The 18,304-nt window shown below is 39.6% G+C and overlaps 1 protein-coding gene across 1 annotated transcript in view; it reads right to left on the bottom strand.

The window, feature by feature from the left end:
• The window catches only part of LOC133141714 (PALM2-AKAP2 fusion protein), a 134,853-nt gene that overhangs the window by 84,474 nt on the left and 32,075 nt on the right, over nt 1-18,304 (bottom strand). Inside the window, exons 4-5 of the mRNA XM_061262368.1 lie at nt 3,233-3,313; nt 299-429 (exon numbers count right to left, since the gene is read on the bottom strand). Coding sequence (XP_061118352.1) covers nt 299-429; nt 3,233-3,313 — 212 coding nt within the window. The remainder of the gene's footprint in view (nt 1-298; nt 430-3,232; nt 3,314-18,304) is intronic.

Here is an 18,304-nt window from a genome sequence, read left to right as displayed (position 1 = left end):
TTCTCTGTTTTTCAAAAAAAAAAATCTTTTTAGCAGACATGTCCCAAGCACCAACAACTTCTGCTTTTTGCATACATGTAGTCTGGTCACAGCATCGACTCAAGCAGCCGTCAGTGTGTCTGTGTCTCAGATTTAGCCTCCTCTCTGGCTGGGAGAGGAACCTCTGATTGATGTCAGTTGTTTCTCTACAAGCTGTGAAGAGGAAGAGGTCAGGATCATGTGCACTCTGTCAGGGGTGCGTGTACCAGTGAATAGCAGGAGGCTAGGGGTGAGAGGTCAGGAGTCAGAGGTCAGGTACCTGTGAATAGTGTCCTCCAGCTTCTTCACCTGCGTCTCGTCGAGCTCCGCCTGTCTCCTCCGTCCCTCCTCTTCCTCCTTCGTCCCCGCTGGCGCCCCCTGCAGGAGCCAGCGCTCCCTCATCGCCTTCGACTTCACAGGACACAGGACAAGAAGTTAGGGCTCTACGCAATCTAGACCCATAATAACAACAATATCAATATCAATAACACAACAAGAGGTTAGGGCTCTATGCTATCTACACCGATAATAACAACAATATCAATATCAATAACACAACATGAGGTTTGAGCACTATGCTACCTACACCCATAATAACAACAATATCAATATCAATAACACAACAAGAGGTTTGAGCACTACGCTATCCACACTGATAATAACAACAACAATATCAATATCAATAACACAACAATGTCATGAAATGAAGTGACATTGGAGGTACATTTTTTGTCAAATCAAATTTCCTGAATGTACGCTGAAGGTACAGTAATGTTGTCTTTGGGTACAAACTGCCCTAGTGACAAGCATTTGTACCTTTTTAGGCACTTTTCCTACTTTCAACTTTACTATATATGGTGTCAGTGAGTTTCAGGCCCAGAGTAGAAACACATCACCATGTGCCTTCATGCCTTGATAGCTATTTCACATGGCAAGGACTATGTTAAATTTTACACAAGTGATTCACTATTTTCATTTCTTTTCATCCATCCCAGAATCCTCGGCCCTTGCTCCTCAGCTCTTTTCATGGCGAGTTGACAGAGCTGCTCCAGCACCCTCCAGTATGGTAGGAATGTGGCTGATATGTTTAACAGGCTGTTGTAAATGTGAGCACAAACTGCCAAATGTCAACGTGAGATTCAGGAAATGGCAATGTGCGGTGCTAAAACATACCCCACTATTCTTGCTTTTTTTTTTTCTCCATGTTACCGATATGTATGCATTTTAAACTGTGGCCAAAGTTTAAAAATGTAATCACAAAACCACATTCTAGTTTGGGGGTCTGGGAACATTTTACAGACTGAGGTAGAATTGTTTCCTTTCAAAAGTTTGGTCAGTGTTATAATTAAATTTTACCAAGGTTTTAAACTTTCATCATAGATTTAGCTTTACTACAGTAACTTTTCCTCTCCACTTTTGTCTTTATGTGGAAACAGGAGGAAGACATTCCAAAACGGGTAAATGTTATAACTACGCCTGAACAGGATTAAACTGTTTCCTTTTTTCCACCATGAGTGAATGAAGTCATCTGTTTTTTTATTTTCTTTTTTTATTCAAAGGAACACTTCAGACACTTTAACACATTTTCTCTGACAGACATAACTGTCATAGAATGTCATTCCCAAACTAGGTATTTTTTTATTTTTTTTGGGAAGGAATTTCTTCACCTGCTGAAGGAGTGGAAGGTAGCATGCCTTGTGTTCTGGGGCGACAGAAATTATGTATAGCAACCATTTTGTAAATGTTTTTTGTTAAAGAGGCACTGGACACTATAACAACAATACTGAATGGGTAGGAACCTTGAAGTAAACCTAAAAGGTATACTGTTTTTTGAAACAATTTACTATATACAGTAATATAATTTTAAAAGCCTGTCCTTAATCTTGAAAGGTTTGCTGGAATTTGAAAATAAACCCCCAAAAGAGTATTTAGTCTTTGCAAACACACCCACAATTTCCTGTAGGAGGTGAATGTTTAAATGCAGACTTCAATTATATACTTTAAATGCATGCATTTTATTTCCTGGAACAAGAAACACCCAAGGTGCCATTTAAACTTGGACTGTGCTTGGAGTGGACTTCCTATGCAGAGAAGTTGTGAGTCTCTAGTGTATACCACAGAACCAACCCTAAAGATGAACCATACACTTGTTTTTTTCACATAATTTGAAAAAGGCCTGGAAGTTACTCCCATAAATAAGGTTAGAAGATGTCACAACCCAACAACCTTTCCGATGAGAACTAGCTCCAGACTGAGTTTACGCCACCCACTATTAAACAAACATTCCATATCCTGGTTGCATGTTCTTTCCAAGTTCCAGGAGGACCCAATAATGCTCAGTTTTAAAGGGCTATACAAAAATCAAAACATTTTTTTCTTGACTCACATTCTAGTTTAACATTTGAAAAGAATACCTCAGTCATTAACTTTTCATTTAACCAACAACCTCAGTATATGCCAGTATTCTCTCCCAACTCAGGCCTGAGTTTTGTTCAGATTGCACTGAGATTTTCCCCCTCTAAACTGTCCCATGGGTTGCTGTTTATCTGGTTGTTGCAGTCACTGGAAATCATTTCCATTTCCTCAAAGAAACTCTCCCTGGAGGAAACGAACAAAGCCTCTTTCAAGAAACGTTCTTTATTGGGTTAGATTAGTTTTTGTGAAATGTAATTGGCATAAAATGCATACAGAACAATTTCCTACAAATGCAGCCACACTTATTGCTAGATGAATAATTCCAGCGATTCCCATAAGTCTTTGCAGTTTGTTTTTACTAGGTTACTTCTTTCTGAAATGAGTTTCCAGCTTTCATATCTGACTGAAATCTATAAGAACTTATAATTTTGTCCATATGTGTATGTGTGACTAAACACTCAGAGGAGCCAGAACGTTTAAAATCTCTCTGTTCACAGACCCTTATCAGTTTCAGACCCTTTCATTAAATACACATAGGATATTATTTTACTGTACTAATGATCTGAAAAGGAGAAAATCACCTTAGAAATTGCCTGTCATACATTTCTCATCATATTTCACTATATTGGTGTATTTGGTATCTAAATAATTTCAAATTGAGCACATATACTGTATACTACCATGCGTACACCAGGTTCCCTTAAAATTAAAATGCAATAGGTTTATTCTACTCACATATTTGTGATCTTACACTTTAAATGGAAATAAAGTATACTCTATTGCTCTGAAGAACAGTTACCTTGAGGTGCTGTAGCTGCAAAATAAGGTCCTCCAACTGTCTTCTCTTATCTTCAATTTCTGTTTGTCTTTTCCGTTTTTCCTAGAAAACAACATAGGTCCAGTTTTCAGTAAGCCTACATTATTATTGTCATCTAAACCAATATTAAGCATACATATCACACATTTATCTATATCACCCATGTACTTATTTTTAACAGTAAGCATACTGTAAGTAAGACATTTGCCTGGTATAAGACATTTTTCCAGATACCAAAACTATTACAGTAATATAGAACTGTGAGAGACAATGTTAAAATATGAAGGGAGGGGAAAAAGGGAATGGAAAGATTTTTTTTTTTATGCAACTGTAATATAAGGCAGAAAAAACTTACAGCACTTAAAGCCCAGCCACTTCTAAAGCTTATTTAAACCCATTACCAAATGAAGTGGCATGGAAAACCAAACAGACAATTATTCAGTGAGAAGTTTATTTTTCATCCTCCACTTTCTGTGCGAGTGATGCTTAAACCTGAAGTGCATTTCCTTGGTAAAAATGATGTTCTCTCAGGAAGAAGTGCAGCAGGCAGGGTAGTAAAGCTGACAATATACGTGCTGATCCATCCCTGCTCACTAACCACTCGGACACTGCCAGTTTTCCAGCGCTATCTGAACACTAATCTCTTCAGACTGCACTTTCACCTGCTTTATCTTGCTCCTCTGCAGGGATACCCCACATGTACATTTCTCATGCATCACCTGTATCTTGCTCTTCTGACACGTTCCTGTTATACTTAGTATATCTCCATCTGGATGTTGTGGTCTTTATCATATCTCTATCATCATGCCTCATTTCTAGTTTATGACATTACATTACATTATTGGCATTTGGCAGACGCTCTTATCCAGAGCGACCTACATTTGATTAGACTAAGCAGGAGACAATCCTCCCCTGGAGCAAGGCAGGGTTAAGGGCCTTGCTCAAGAGCCCAATGGCCCAATGGCTGTGCGGTCTTACTGTGGCTACTCTACTCCCTGACATGCTGTAACTCTACTCCCTGAGCCAAAGCTTACTGTGTGAACTAGACTTGATGTGCATGGCTATGGATAACTGATACTTTATGACAATTGTACCTAATTTGACCAGACATTTTCTATTGTTGTCACAATGACAATTGGGTATTTTTGTGTTATTTTTACTATAAAGCATCAGACAAACTAATTATACATGACAATAAAGTCCAGTAGAATGCATTCTAAGTTCTCCTTGGATTGAGTATCACAATGAAAATAATATAAAAATAGGATGCCTAAAATATTATTTGAGAAGAACTGTACAGTGGTAACATCTTGCATGTTGTTGATCTTTCACTGCCAGCACAGGCAGTAAGAGTAAGGACCTGTGGAGGTCAAAACAGCTTCATTGTTCCCGCTGATGATTTATGAGCCAACGAGCTGGTGCTGAAGGAAACTTTCAGCTTCTTTATGTGTCTCAAGACCTCCTGATTGGCTGCGGTGATCTTTATCAGACCATCCGATTGGCTGAGGTGTTCTTTATACCTTTTGATTGACTGTAGTCTTAATAAGACCTTTTGGTTGGCTGTGGTAAACAGAAGCTCTCAAAACTATTGGAGTTCAATGGTAAGAAGACAGTCTTATCGCTTATAATAGATGTTGTTATGAGGTAAGATCAGAACTGAAATAAACTAAATCATTCAGTCATTTATTGTCCTAATGGTCCATAAATATGCATTAGCAGTGCTTCTGGATTTACAGAGAAGCATGGATGATCAGATTTCCTTCTGAAGCCCAGACCTCCTCTTGAATATGACAGAATATGACAACACTAAGATGTAACAACACAAACTGCCCTGTTTTACGCTCGCTCATATCCGCTGGGACATTTAAGTCAATATCTCCCCCACAGGGATATGAAGATCTTTTAAAGATGCAGCTTAGTTGTGCTACTGAATGATAGTAGCACAACTATGCATGGAAGAGGTGCATGGACTGAAACTTAATTACGAACATGTCAGTTACTTCTTCAAGTAGTAGTACAGTAAGCGATTTCAACCAACTAAAACAGTTGCTTGAATGTTGAGAACCTTCAGCTGATTTTGACTTGGAAGACCAAAAATTGTATTCCCTCTTTACCAGTTCAATCATAGTTACCAAAATAAAAGCCCCCGCTTACAATGTAATGTTCTGTGACCTTCCTTAAAATGAGGGTGTGTCATTACTGGTACATGAAATAGCTGGTGGTGATGTGAGTCTTGTGTTAATAGACTCAGGGGTCTATGGCCCAGACAGGATAAGAGCATGAGTGCTTTGACAGGAGCAATTGAAGTCGTAGTCAGCATAAATTAAAGCAAGCCTTTTCCTGTCACGCTGGCATTAGAATCTAACGCTAATCACTCATTTTAATATTTCACTCCATCCAAAAATGAAAAGTGAGGGGCAACGCAAAGAATCTGAATGGAATACAACAAAGTTTGGGGGTGAGAGACGGAACTTTTGTCTGTTACGGTACGCTCACAGAACATTGGAACCGCTATAACGGGGTTGCTGTGTCTCCTGCAGGATGGGACAGTTTCTGTCCCCCTAAAAAACCACACTCCTTACCAAGTCTGGCAGTTCTGAAACAAAGCTGCCCCATTGATGCCCCACCAAACCCCTCCACTGGTACTCACACCTGTCCAAATAACCCACCGTAATCCTGTCGCCCCCTGATGCCCCACCAAACCCCTCCACTGGTACTCACACCTGCCCAAATAACCCACCGTAATCCTGTCGCCCCCTGATGCCCCACCAAACCCCTCCACTGGTACTCACGCCTGCCCAAATAACCCACCGTAATCCTGTCGCCCCCTGATGCCCCACCAAACCCCTCCACTGGTACTCACGCCTGCCCAAATAACCCACCGTAATCCTGTTGCCCCCTGATGCCCCACCAAACTCTTCCACTGGTACTCACACCTGCCCAAATAACCCACCGTAATCCTGTCGCCCCCTGATGCCCCACCAAACCCCTCCACTGGTACTCACGCCTGCCCAAATAACCCACCGTAATCCTGTCGCCCCCTGATGACCTGCCCCCCCTTCCTGCACCTTCCTGTCCCGCCATTCACCACACTCATAAACACTAGCTGTGGTGTAACATTGTTAAACAAGCTGGAAAACAACTGATAATTGCCCCTTTCGGGTTTGTTTACTTGTAACTATTTGTGGTAATTACATCTTGAATCACAGCTAATTGATAAAATAGCAATTTATACAAGTAAAACTAGCAATTACTGAAATTGGTTGGGCGTTACCTTGTATCTAGTACTATAATACATCCCACAGTTCGGAAAGACGGCAGATCTTAGTGTAAAGTACAGTTTTATGCAAAAATTTCACCCCTGGTAAAAAAGCCTTTTACAATTAATTTCTTGGTGAACAGAAGCGAACCTGACCTCTAAATGGTAAATGGTAAAAGACATGACACATTTCTTCAAATTATAAAAGCAAGGTTTTTTATTGACATTTTTTGCAGTTACAAAAAAAAAAAAAAGGAAAAAGCTCCTGTGCAATAGTTTGGGAAACCTGTCAGTTAGGACTTCGTAACTCCTCCTCGGGCAACTGTAGCAGCTTGCAAACACTTCCTGTAGCCTCTAGAGTCTTTCAATTCTCGCTTTTGGAATTTCCTCCCATTCTTCCGAGCAGAACACCGCTAGATCAGAAATATTCTTTGGCCTCCTTGCATGTATGACATCATCTTTTTAAAAACTGCCAGAGAATAATCCAAAATGCTTCCCAAACTTTTGCACAGGGCCTGTTTCATTATTATCATTTATAAACAGCAAAATGAAAATAAAAAGCAATCTTTGTTTAAAAATTGAAGAAAGGTCTCATGTTTAACATTTACAGTTCAGGTTTGCTTCTGTTCCTCAAGATATTATTGCATATGACTGTATATGGATGTGACAGAATAACATAACACTCAAACATGCTGGCTGTAGCATTAGGCCTATATGGGAATGAGCGTACATCTTCATTTAGAATTTTCATCTTCAAAGAGATGGATTTTATATGGGTCTTAGTTACCATTTAGTATTTGTTACGTGTTCAGACAGTTGGAGACACATTTGTATTTAGACAAGGGTCTTTATGCAAACACAAAACAGAGCAGAATGTGTCTTTTTATAATAAAATAAACATTTTCCTGTTCCCTGAATTTGGAATGCTCTGTCCCTGTTGCTGTTGGATAGGTCCCTGGCAGTAATAGCTTCTAAGCATGCACACTCCCAGAATGCACCAGGTCAGCAGGGAACCAGGTACATACAGTGCATCCGGAAAGTATTCACAGCGCTTCACTTTTCCTACATTTTGTTATGTTACAGCCTTATTCCAAAATGGAATAAATTCATTTTTTTCCTCAAAATTCTACACACAACACCCCATAATGACAACATGAAAGAAGTTTTTTGGAAATTTTTGCTAATCTATTAAAAATAAAAAACTAAGAAATCACATGTACATAAGTATTCACAGCCTTTGCTCAATACTTTGTTGATGCACCTTTGGCAGCAATTACAGCCTCAAATCTTTTTGAAAATGATGCCACAAGCTTGGCACACCTATCTTTGGGCAGTTTCACCCATTCCTCTTTGCAGCACCTCTCAAGCTCCATCAGGCACAGCCATTTTCAGATCTCTCCAGAGATGTTCAATCGGATTCAAGTCTGGGCTCTGGCTGGGCCACTCAAGGACATTCACAGAGTTGTCCTGAAGCCACTCCTTTGATATCTTGGCTGTGTGCTTAGGGTCGTTGTCCTGCTGAAAGATGAACCGTCGCCCCAGTCTGAGGTCAAGAGCGCTCTGGAGCAAGTTTTCATCCAGGATGTCTCTGTACATTGCTGCATTCATCTTTCCCTCAATCCTGACTAGTCTCCCAGTTCCTGCCGCTGAAAAACATCCCCACAGCATGATGCTGCCACCACCATGCTTCACTGTAGGGATGGTATTGGCCAGGTGATGAGCGGTGCCTGGTTTCCTCCAAACATGACGCCTGGTTCAATCTTTCAATCTTTGTCTCATCAGACCAGAAAATTTTGTTTCTCATGGTCTGAGAGTCCTTCAGGTGCCTTTCGGCTGACTCCAGGCGGGCTGCCATGTGCCTTTTACTAAGGAGTGGCTTCCGTCTGGCCACTCTACCATACAGGCCTGATTGGTGGATTGCTGCCGAGATGGTTGTCCTTCTGGAAGGTTCTCCTCTCTCCACAGAGGAACGCTGGAGCTCTGACAGAGTGACCTTGGTCATCTCCCTGACTAAGGCCCTTCTCCCCCGATTGCTCAGTTTAGACGGGTGGCCAGCTCTAGGAAGAGTCCTGATGGTTCCGAATTTCCTCCATTTACAGATGATGGAGGCCACTGTGCTCATTGGGACCTTCAAAGCAGCAGAATTTTTTCTGTACCCTTCCCCAGATTTGTGCCTCAAGACAATCCTGTCTCGGCGGTCTACAGACAATTCCTTTGACTTCATGCTTGGTTTGTGCTCCGACATGCACTGTCAACTGTGGGACCTTATATAGACAGGTGTGTGCCTTTCCAAATAATGTCCAATCAACTGAATTTACCACAGGTGGACTCCAATTAAGCTGTAGAAACATCTCAAGGTTGATCTGTGGAAACAGGATGCACCTCAGCTCAATTTTGAGCTTCATGGCAAAGGCTGTGAATACTTATGTACATGTGATTTCTTAGTTTTTTTTTTTTAAATAAATTTGCAAAAATTTCTTTCATGTTGTCACTATGGGGTGTTGTGTGTAGAATTTTGAGGAAAAAAATGAATTTATTCCATTTTGGAATAAGGCTGTAACATAACAAAATGTGGGAAAAGTGAAGCGCTGTGAATACTTTCCAGATGCACTGTATGTCAGTGACGTCACAAGGTGGTATGCAGATGTCAGCTGAGCCTAGACGTCTTCATCGAGATGAGGCCTAAACGTGGAAACTTCAGATCCTGACCTGAACCAGCTCAAGCCAGATATTAATCCTGAACCTGATAGAGCCCGATTGCTGAAATAACAATGGTGAAAAAGCAAAGTTTCTAGATTTTGTTTGAGTTTGCCGTAATGCTCAACTAGCAAATTCAAACAGCCCTATTGACTTTCATACTCACTTTTTAAACAGGTTTTTTCTTCTGTTAACCTTTTTAACTATCACCTCTTTTATTAACACTTGAAAATGACATACCCAAAATAAAATGGTTACTACCAATGGTTACTAGCATTATCAAAAGCCAGAATTACTCTAAATATTACTAAAACAAAGTTACAGATGCTCAAACACAGTGGAAAATGTTTAGTATTTGAATGGATACAGATGCTCATGTCTCGTGGGCTTAGAAACACAATGGAACTACAGAAAAACCTCAGGACAAATCCCTTGCTAATTTTATGACAATAAATCACCAGAAATTCTGCATTGCTTTTTCTAAGCTATGTCTAGGCAGGTTTTGAAAAAGGACATTTGGACACTCCAAAATGACACATGAATTATGACATTATGGGGTGTGCATCAGGTCTAAAATACTATAGATTGCTTAGTAAATGATAAAACAGTTTTTATCCCCCCTGCCTGTCACCTGTTCCCTAACTCTCCCTCTAGTGGCACTGATCATGTTCCAGAGAGCCTATACAAAATGTAGATAATCGCATTCCTATGTACTTAAGCACTTTTGTGTACGTATGCAACAGTGAAATGGACAAAAATGGTCATTTGTCCAGAGAGGAATTCTATTGATGTTTCTCTGAGTAGTTTTTGGAACTATTATGGATTTGGTTCACTGGACACTGTTTGTGAAAAGGACACTGACATTACCCTGATTTGTGTAGTTTGTAGATTCCCAAAATGCAAATCATGTGAGGCCACCCTGACTTGTTTTTCTACCCCACGTTACAAAATAAGGACCTGTTGCCTCCAAAGCAATGGCATCATGAAATAGTTAATACAGATAGAACCGTGAGCTTTAACACTTTCAAACCATATATCAGTAACCATATCTATTTAAAATTGCACAGTGAAAAAAGGAATGAACGCAAAAAATCCCACTCTGGCCTGAATTTCGGCTGGTGTGACTTTTAAGGGGTTAAACTTGGGGTTAAGATTTTCACTCCTTTTGACAAGATTTTTCACCTCTACAACAGTCTGCACAGAATGACGTCCTCCTTCTTTCACTGTGTTTGCATGTATTTTGTGAAATAGTAAAATAATTTTTATCTCAATGTTTGTAATGGGTATGCGGGGATAGGCTCCAGCCCCCCTGTGTTCAGGATAATGAATGAATGAATTAATTAATTAATTAATGTTTGTAATGATTAGAACAGGTGAGCCAGCAGCTTCTGTCAAATTCTTCTGTTAAATGTGATGATGTTGGGATTGATCAGAATAGGCTAGCCAGCTAGCTTGAATGCAGTATTCCTTCTTTTAAATATTATGTAAATAAGTTTATTACTGCTGTGCTGTATACTTAAACTTCTGGCAGTGGGTCCGATCTGGCCTGAGCGTAGTGGTTAGGGCTTGGTGCGGCCTGTAGCGTAGTGGTTAAGGTACATGACTGGGACCCGCAAGGTCGGCAGTTCGATTCCCGGTGTAGCCACAATAAGATCCGCACAACCGTTGGGCCATTGAGCAAGGCCCTTAACCCTGCATTGCTCCAGGGGAGCATTGTCTCCTGCTTAATCTAATTAACTGTACATCGCTCTGGATAAGAGCGTCTGCCAAATGTAATGTAATTCAATGTAATGTAATGATAGGCCTGATGCAGGACCAGACTGCACCATACCTTCAGGCCCCGTTGGGATGGGGTCAGGATGCAGCCCTCTAACTGAGCCCTGGCCTCTCCGGCTGCCCATGGACAAATCCTTCAGATGCCCCAGCCACAGAAATGTAGCCTCGTGATTGTAATAACCACTTCTGCTGTCATGAAATCTATGTCCAGACAAGTCTCTGAGCTATGAAACTGCTTTTGCAATATTACGCACACCTTTTCCTAACATTGTGAACATCACTGCAAGACAGTGATATGAGTATACCGTATACTACCATAGAAAAATGAAATGGGGAAAAGTCTGAAGTGAAACATTCTCAGGAGCTGAACAGCTTATTTTTATACTGATTCAGGAGCTATAGTGGTGAGACAGAATTCACCATTGATGACTAAACCATGAAAAAATGCCATACGGAAAGACACACATCCCTGCATGACCAGTGTATCTGAAGGAACTACTGCCTGCGTCTCCATTTCTTGCCAACTATGCTGGCACATGCTGGCACATGGATTAAAATAAACACGGGACTGAGACCCACTGCAAATGTTAAGCATACATTCTGTGAATACACAGACTCTGAGAACACATTCAAGAAACATTTCACATGCATTATGTTCAAATTGAGATTGTATCTTTTTAAAATGACCCTGTTAGCCAAGCACTCTTTCCAATAGGGTCTTGTGTTCAACACCCCTGCAAGTCAAAACTTATTATATAACAGCAATTCCTATAATATGTGTATGTGAAGCTATCATTATTACACTGAGTGTAATAATGATAATCCCCCAAAGGAATCAATTAAACTGTGGATGGCAAGCTTTCTTATTATCTTAATCGTATTGTAATTGTAAACACTGACATTGGGGAAAATTTGGAATATTGAGACAATCAACAGCATCAAATCATAGATATGCATAGAGGATAATTAAGCAAACAGCTGTGCTAATGGAAGTTATAGAATATTTATCAAATCAAATTGAACTAATTGCAAATTCCTATTCCTACAATTTCCTTACAAGTATCCAGATGAAGCCATTGGAGAATGAACTTGAAAGAACCCTGAATCTTAAATGAAACAGTGCTTTCATGAACCCAGATGCTGGGCAACAGCTGACGAAGATACAATTAATGAACCGCATCGTGTGACAAATGTAGAAAAAGAGAGAACAACAAAGCCAGCATACACTGCAAATGAAAACAAACCACTTTTCATGAGTTTTTCCTTCAACAGACAGCCATCTGTACGCGTGCAGCTGTGCGAGGGCTTCACACTCACAGTCACATCACACGGCTGCCCTCAGTGACTCGATCATACCCCGGGCTGCAGCGATGCATCGGGACAAGGTATATTGACAGCCCCCACCCCAGAATAAATTTTGATACAATATAAAATAGTTACAGCCCATATCCTGGTGTGCCAGGATATGTTTAATTTCACATAAACATTTTCCACTTGGGTTTGACACTCAAAGACTTGCGGTTTAGTTATTATCAGACATATGGTATATTACAAATGATTTACAAATCATTGGAAACCTCATAAAATGCAAATGCAAATAGCAATCAATACACATTGAATGGATGTAAAGAAATATCAACTACACAAGTTTTATTCTACTAATATTTTAATATGTTAGTTCAATTTAGCTTAACGGACATCTTAGAGTCAAAAAGTCAATAGCCTAGTTTTTCACCAATAATGTCTAACAAAATCAATAGCATTCTCATAATTCTTCTTTTAATATATGTTGTGTTGCTTACTTCCCCACTCACACAATGCATCTGCACGACTGGAATTATGAGGCTCTATCTGCATTCTGAGTAGATCTGAGATGTTGAGATTCAAAGCTTTCACATCCTACCACAGCAAAACTTAAATTCATTGTTCTTCATAGATAAAAATGACACCCTAAAAGTACTCTGAATGTATACTATTAAAATCCTATATTTCCCTATAATTATGACACCTACTCATTTCTGTCAGAAATTTCAGTTTGAACCTTGTCTCATGCTGTATGATGTGTCCTGCTACGATCGGTATATACACTCACTTTATTAGGAACATTTTTACTTTATTAGACCTACATATTAATCTAATCAGCCAATTGTGTGGCAGCAATGCAATAGATGCAGGTCAGGAGCTTCAGTTAATGAACCAACAAAATGGGGAAAAAATGTGATCTAAGTGACTTTGATGATTTGAGCATCTCAAAACCTGCTGATCTCCTGGGATTTTCACCCACACTAGTCTCTACAGTTTGCAAAAAAAGGTGCAAAAAACAATCCAATGAGCAGCAGTTCTGCAGACAGAAATGCCTTGTTAATGAGAGACATCGGAGCAGAATGGTCAGACTGGTCAAAGCTGACAGGAAGGTGACAGTAACGCAAATAACCACACATTACAACGGTGGTATGCAGAAGAGCATCTGAACACACAACACATCATAACATCATAAGTGGATAGGCTACAGCAGTAGATGTCTAAAACTTAAGTCTAATAAATACCTAATAAAGTGCTCACTGAGTGTATAGAAGTGTATTGAAGGATAGCCCCTATAACAGAGATGGTGTACAAAAGAAAATTTGTTTTATTTCATACAATTATTATCTCAAAGAATGAAAAATGGCACAAGTATGCATCACCATTCTATACGCCAAAGAGTATGTGCATACTCTATACATCCATCTACCATGTACAGAATGTACAATTGATTTATTTCAGACCTCTCATGTTTTCAGGTGAGAAATAGACAGAGCACCCAACAAAATCACAGTGCATAGTCACTTGAGCCTACCGGCTCTGTACTGATGCCAGACATTCCTCCTGACTTTATGGCCTAATCAGCCACTGCAGTAATGTGATCTAAAACATGTGGGATTGGTCAGAATTACCACTCTGTAGTAGCAGGGCCATGTGTACTTAAGCGTTTTAGGAATAATTACCACTCTGTAGTACTGCCATGTGCATTTAAAGTTATTCATGATAACTAAAGCTGTGATATATTTCAAATATCATGACTTTCATTCCAGTAAAGTAGTTCACACAATCATGGGCTTTAACAGGGATTCCAGTGCCTTGGGTGTCAGGGTTTCCATAGTTATTCATTTTGCAGAAAGCAATACATCTCAGCGTGCCAAACTTTTGCCCACTGTGTATATCTGCTTCCTTTCTTAAACCTGGGCTAAAGGTACAGTCAGATGTATACAACAGGCGCTCATTGTGTTGTGGTACAGCCCACATGATTACATGTGTTTCATCCAATACTTCTAACATATACACAACACTGAAAGCACTACTAGAAGAGCATTAATCTTCAGATCTATCCAAATACATGAAAGCAAAAAGTTATTGCACCATATGAAGTAGCAAATTGTTTACTGACAACAGCAGCAGACTCCAAATGCAAATTCCACACCTAGAATCAACTCGAGAATCAACTAAGCTTTCTTGTCCACAAACAAATGATGACACGCTGCTGGTCAAGAAACAGCACAGCAGCCCCATTAACTTTGCTCCCTGATGGTACTATGTACTCAATATGGATGTAAATACTCTCAATTAAGACTGACAGTCTGCAGTCTAAGGTCATATTGATTGTTCCATTTTAAGTACAATGTTCTGGAGAAAAACAACAAAAATTGTCACTATCCCAATACCTTTTACATTTTTCTTTTTTATGTGTTTGTATGGAATGTATAAGGAAACTTATTTACCACATTAAGGTTGACTGTTTCGCATACAGGAATGTATAAGGTAGCTTGTTGTGTTGTTTACCCCAATAAGGTTGAGTTTTTAGTATACAGGAATGTATAAGGTAACTTGTTGCGTCATTTAGCGTCATTTACCCCAATAAGGTTGACTGTTTAGTATACAGGAATGTATAAGCTAACTTGTTGTGTCATTTACCCCAATAAGGTTGAGTGTTTAGTATACAGGAATGTATAAGGTAGCTTGTTGTGTTGTTTACCCCAATAAGGTTGAGTTTTTAGTATACAGGAATGTATAAGGTAACTTGTTGCGTCATTTAGCGTCATTTACCCCAATAAGGTTGACTGTTTAGTATACAGGAATGTATAAGGTAACTTGTTGTGTTGTTTACCCCAATAAGATTGAGTGTTTACAGCATTAGTTATACTGTCCTTTCACAAGCACTTAGTGAAAAACAGAGTCTGAGAACTATTATGCACATGTGGCAAACATCTTCAGTTTTTACCCCGGCCGACAGGCAGGCTGTACGAGGAGACAAAGGCCCAACGTTCAGGGAGCGGTGGTGGCATTCTTCCGAGGCTCACACACAGCTGTTTATACACACACACACACACACACACACACATACACACACACACACACGCACATGCACACACACTCTCACACACACACACACACACACACACACACACACACACAGTACACTCTGGCACCAAACCTTTTCAATGTCAAAGCACACAGGCAGCGTTTAAAAATACTGTAGACTCACACATTCCATCCGTGCTCTCTCTCAAAAGACAGGTTTACATTACACTCCTAAAAATCAACTAAAGGATAACTAGCATGTCATACTCCATGTCAAGGGAAGCGGTAGGCTACGAACAGTACTGGGAGGGGCATTTTGGATAACATTTGGATAACAGTGACTAGGCTGATCAATTCAGGTATTATATTGAATAAAATTAGGATATAACACAACATAAGTGAAGGGATACATATAGATCAACTATATTTGTTATTAAAGCAGTGGCCATGAGCAACTAAAGTGATGTCAAATACATTTTAATATTTAGTTAACAGTAAAGACAAATCAAAGAGCTTAGCTGGAATGAAGCCAAGAATACTTAGTGAGTCCTTAGGACCGGTCTTAAAGTACCTTCTTTCTGCCTCATACAATCTCAAGTTCTCAGCTACAGTACTTAATAGTGTATCAGCATTCATTCATAAAGAGGTGGATGCTTACTTTCCATCTTGCTCACTACTGACTATTAACCATCTTTTATTAAGACAGCATACAGTTTTAAGGGATATTACAAAAAATGATTGTGTATGCATCGCTTCCCTTATGTTGTAATGTTCAATTTAGCACCAAATGTTTCACGTGTTCCAAGCTATTTTTGGACCTGAATTCATAAGATTGTCAGACATTCTGAAATGTGTGGAGATCCCATCATGTGCTGAGATATGAACGTAAACTGTAAGTATGTTACTATATAGCTTTTTTTGTTTATTTCCAGGATTAGATTTTCAACGTGGTCTCAGACATTTGGGGCCCACTGTATGAGTCGGATTTTTAAGTACACACAAAAAGCTACTAACAAAATATTACTCAGTGATCATTCCAGCATTGCATTCCTTTCTTAATCTTTCAAAATTAAGCATTACGTTTTACCCAGACGAATAATAATGCTTGGTTATAGTCTCGATGAGGACAGTCCTTTGACAGTCCTTTGACAGTCCTTGCAGTTTAGAAAACTACTGGGAACTATAATGACTATAAACATAACTGTATTCTCCTTACAGCCCATACACAGAGTGTATAGTCAATGGGATAAAGGGTTCAAATAGAAATGAAAACATTCCAAGATCTGCTGTCAAGCAGGAAGTCAGGTCAAGTCCTAAAGCAGACAGATGAGCCTACGGTCTAAGGACAGCACACAGAAAGTCACTGCCCCAGACTGCTGCCCCAACATGAACAAAAGATGAATGAAAAAACATGAATGCTCGATTCAGCCTGTTTAGTTGAATCTTTAATAAAATACTAAACTTCATATGCTGCATTCCTGAAAGTTGGCAGTCGGTAGCAGAGGATATTATTTTCCCTAGCCTGTTATGGAGAGACTCATTTCTTTTACAGATTAACGAATGTCTGTCTACTGGACTTATTATTCCAAGTAAAACAGTATTACAATTGTTTGTAACTTTGAACCTTTTTCTTTTGAGCGGAGATCATTCAAATTCCTCTAATGTTTTGGCTTTGCTTCTAAAATTACTGTGACATGACCAGCAAGAGATATTTGAGGATACATAATGCATGCCAAATGAAAATATGGTCCTTCATAATAATATCACCAAAGTCATGGTTTATTTACAGGGATGTTATGATAAAAGGTGGCAGGTAATTTAGAAACTTTTCCAAAGTTTTACACAGCTTCCACACAGCCAACTGTTTCACAAGCATTATGTTTCAGGTCAAATTGAGGTTATGACTTTTATAAGTGACACAATTTTTCTCAGTAGCTAGTGAGCTCGAAACCCTTCCCAGCAAGGTCTGGTGCTCAATGCTTGCTAGTGGGTGTAAGGCCTGTACTCGATTCATTTAAAGTTCCCTCCAAAAGTATTGGAACAGGTCAATTACTTTGTTTTTGCAATGCACTGAATGCATTTGCGGTTGAGATAAAAAGATGAACACAAGACAAGAGTTCAGAATTTCAGCATTTATTTCCTGATACTTACACCTAGATGTATTAAACTACTTTAAACATAACACCTTTAGTATCAGACCACCCAATATTCAGGTGAGCAAAAGTATTGGAACAGAGAGTATTTAAGTAAATGATAGTAAATAACACTTAATATTTGGTAGCATTTCCCTTGCTTGCAATAACTGCATCAAGTCTGCCACCCATTGACATCACCAAACTGTTGCATTCTTCTTTTGTGATTATTTTCCAGACTTTTACTGCAGCCTCTTTCTCTTGTTGTTTGTTTCGGGGGGGTTCCCATTAATATCCTCTTCTTGTCCTTTGTTGTGTTGACAGTGTGTTCTGGGTCATTGTCTTGCTGCATGATGAAGTTCCTCCCAATTAGTTTGGACGCATTTTGCAGACAGAAAGTTTCAAGTTTGAATTCACCTGCTGCTACCATCATGAGTTACATCCTCAATAGAGATTAGTGAGCCCACTCCAGAAGCAACCATGCAAGCCCAAGCCATGCCACTTCCTCCACCGTGCTTCACAGATGAGCTCGTATGTTCTGGATCTTGAGCAGATCCCTTCTTTCTCGGGATCCCTCCCGCCTTCCCATCACTTTGGTAGAGGTTAATCTTAGTCTCATCGGAACTTTTGTGGCTCATCTCTGTACTTCTTTGCAAATTGTAATGTTTTTTGAAAGGTTGATTGAGATACCTCCACCCCTGCCCTGTGGAGATTGTTTGTCACTGACTGATGTTTTGGGGGTTTTCTTCACAGTTCTCACAATGTTTCTGTAATGAACTGCTGTTGTTTTCTTTGGTCGACCTGTTCGATGTCTGTTTGCCTGGTAGGCCAGCAGTTTCTGATACAAAAGGTGAT

This window comes from Conger conger, chromosome 12, assembly GCF_963514075.1.
Source record: "Conger conger chromosome 12, fConCon1.1, whole genome shotgun sequence".
Taxonomy (NCBI): Eukaryota; Metazoa; Chordata; class Actinopteri; order Anguilliformes; family Congridae; genus Conger; species Conger conger.
This window is presented reverse-complemented; position numbering and strand designations above follow the sequence as displayed.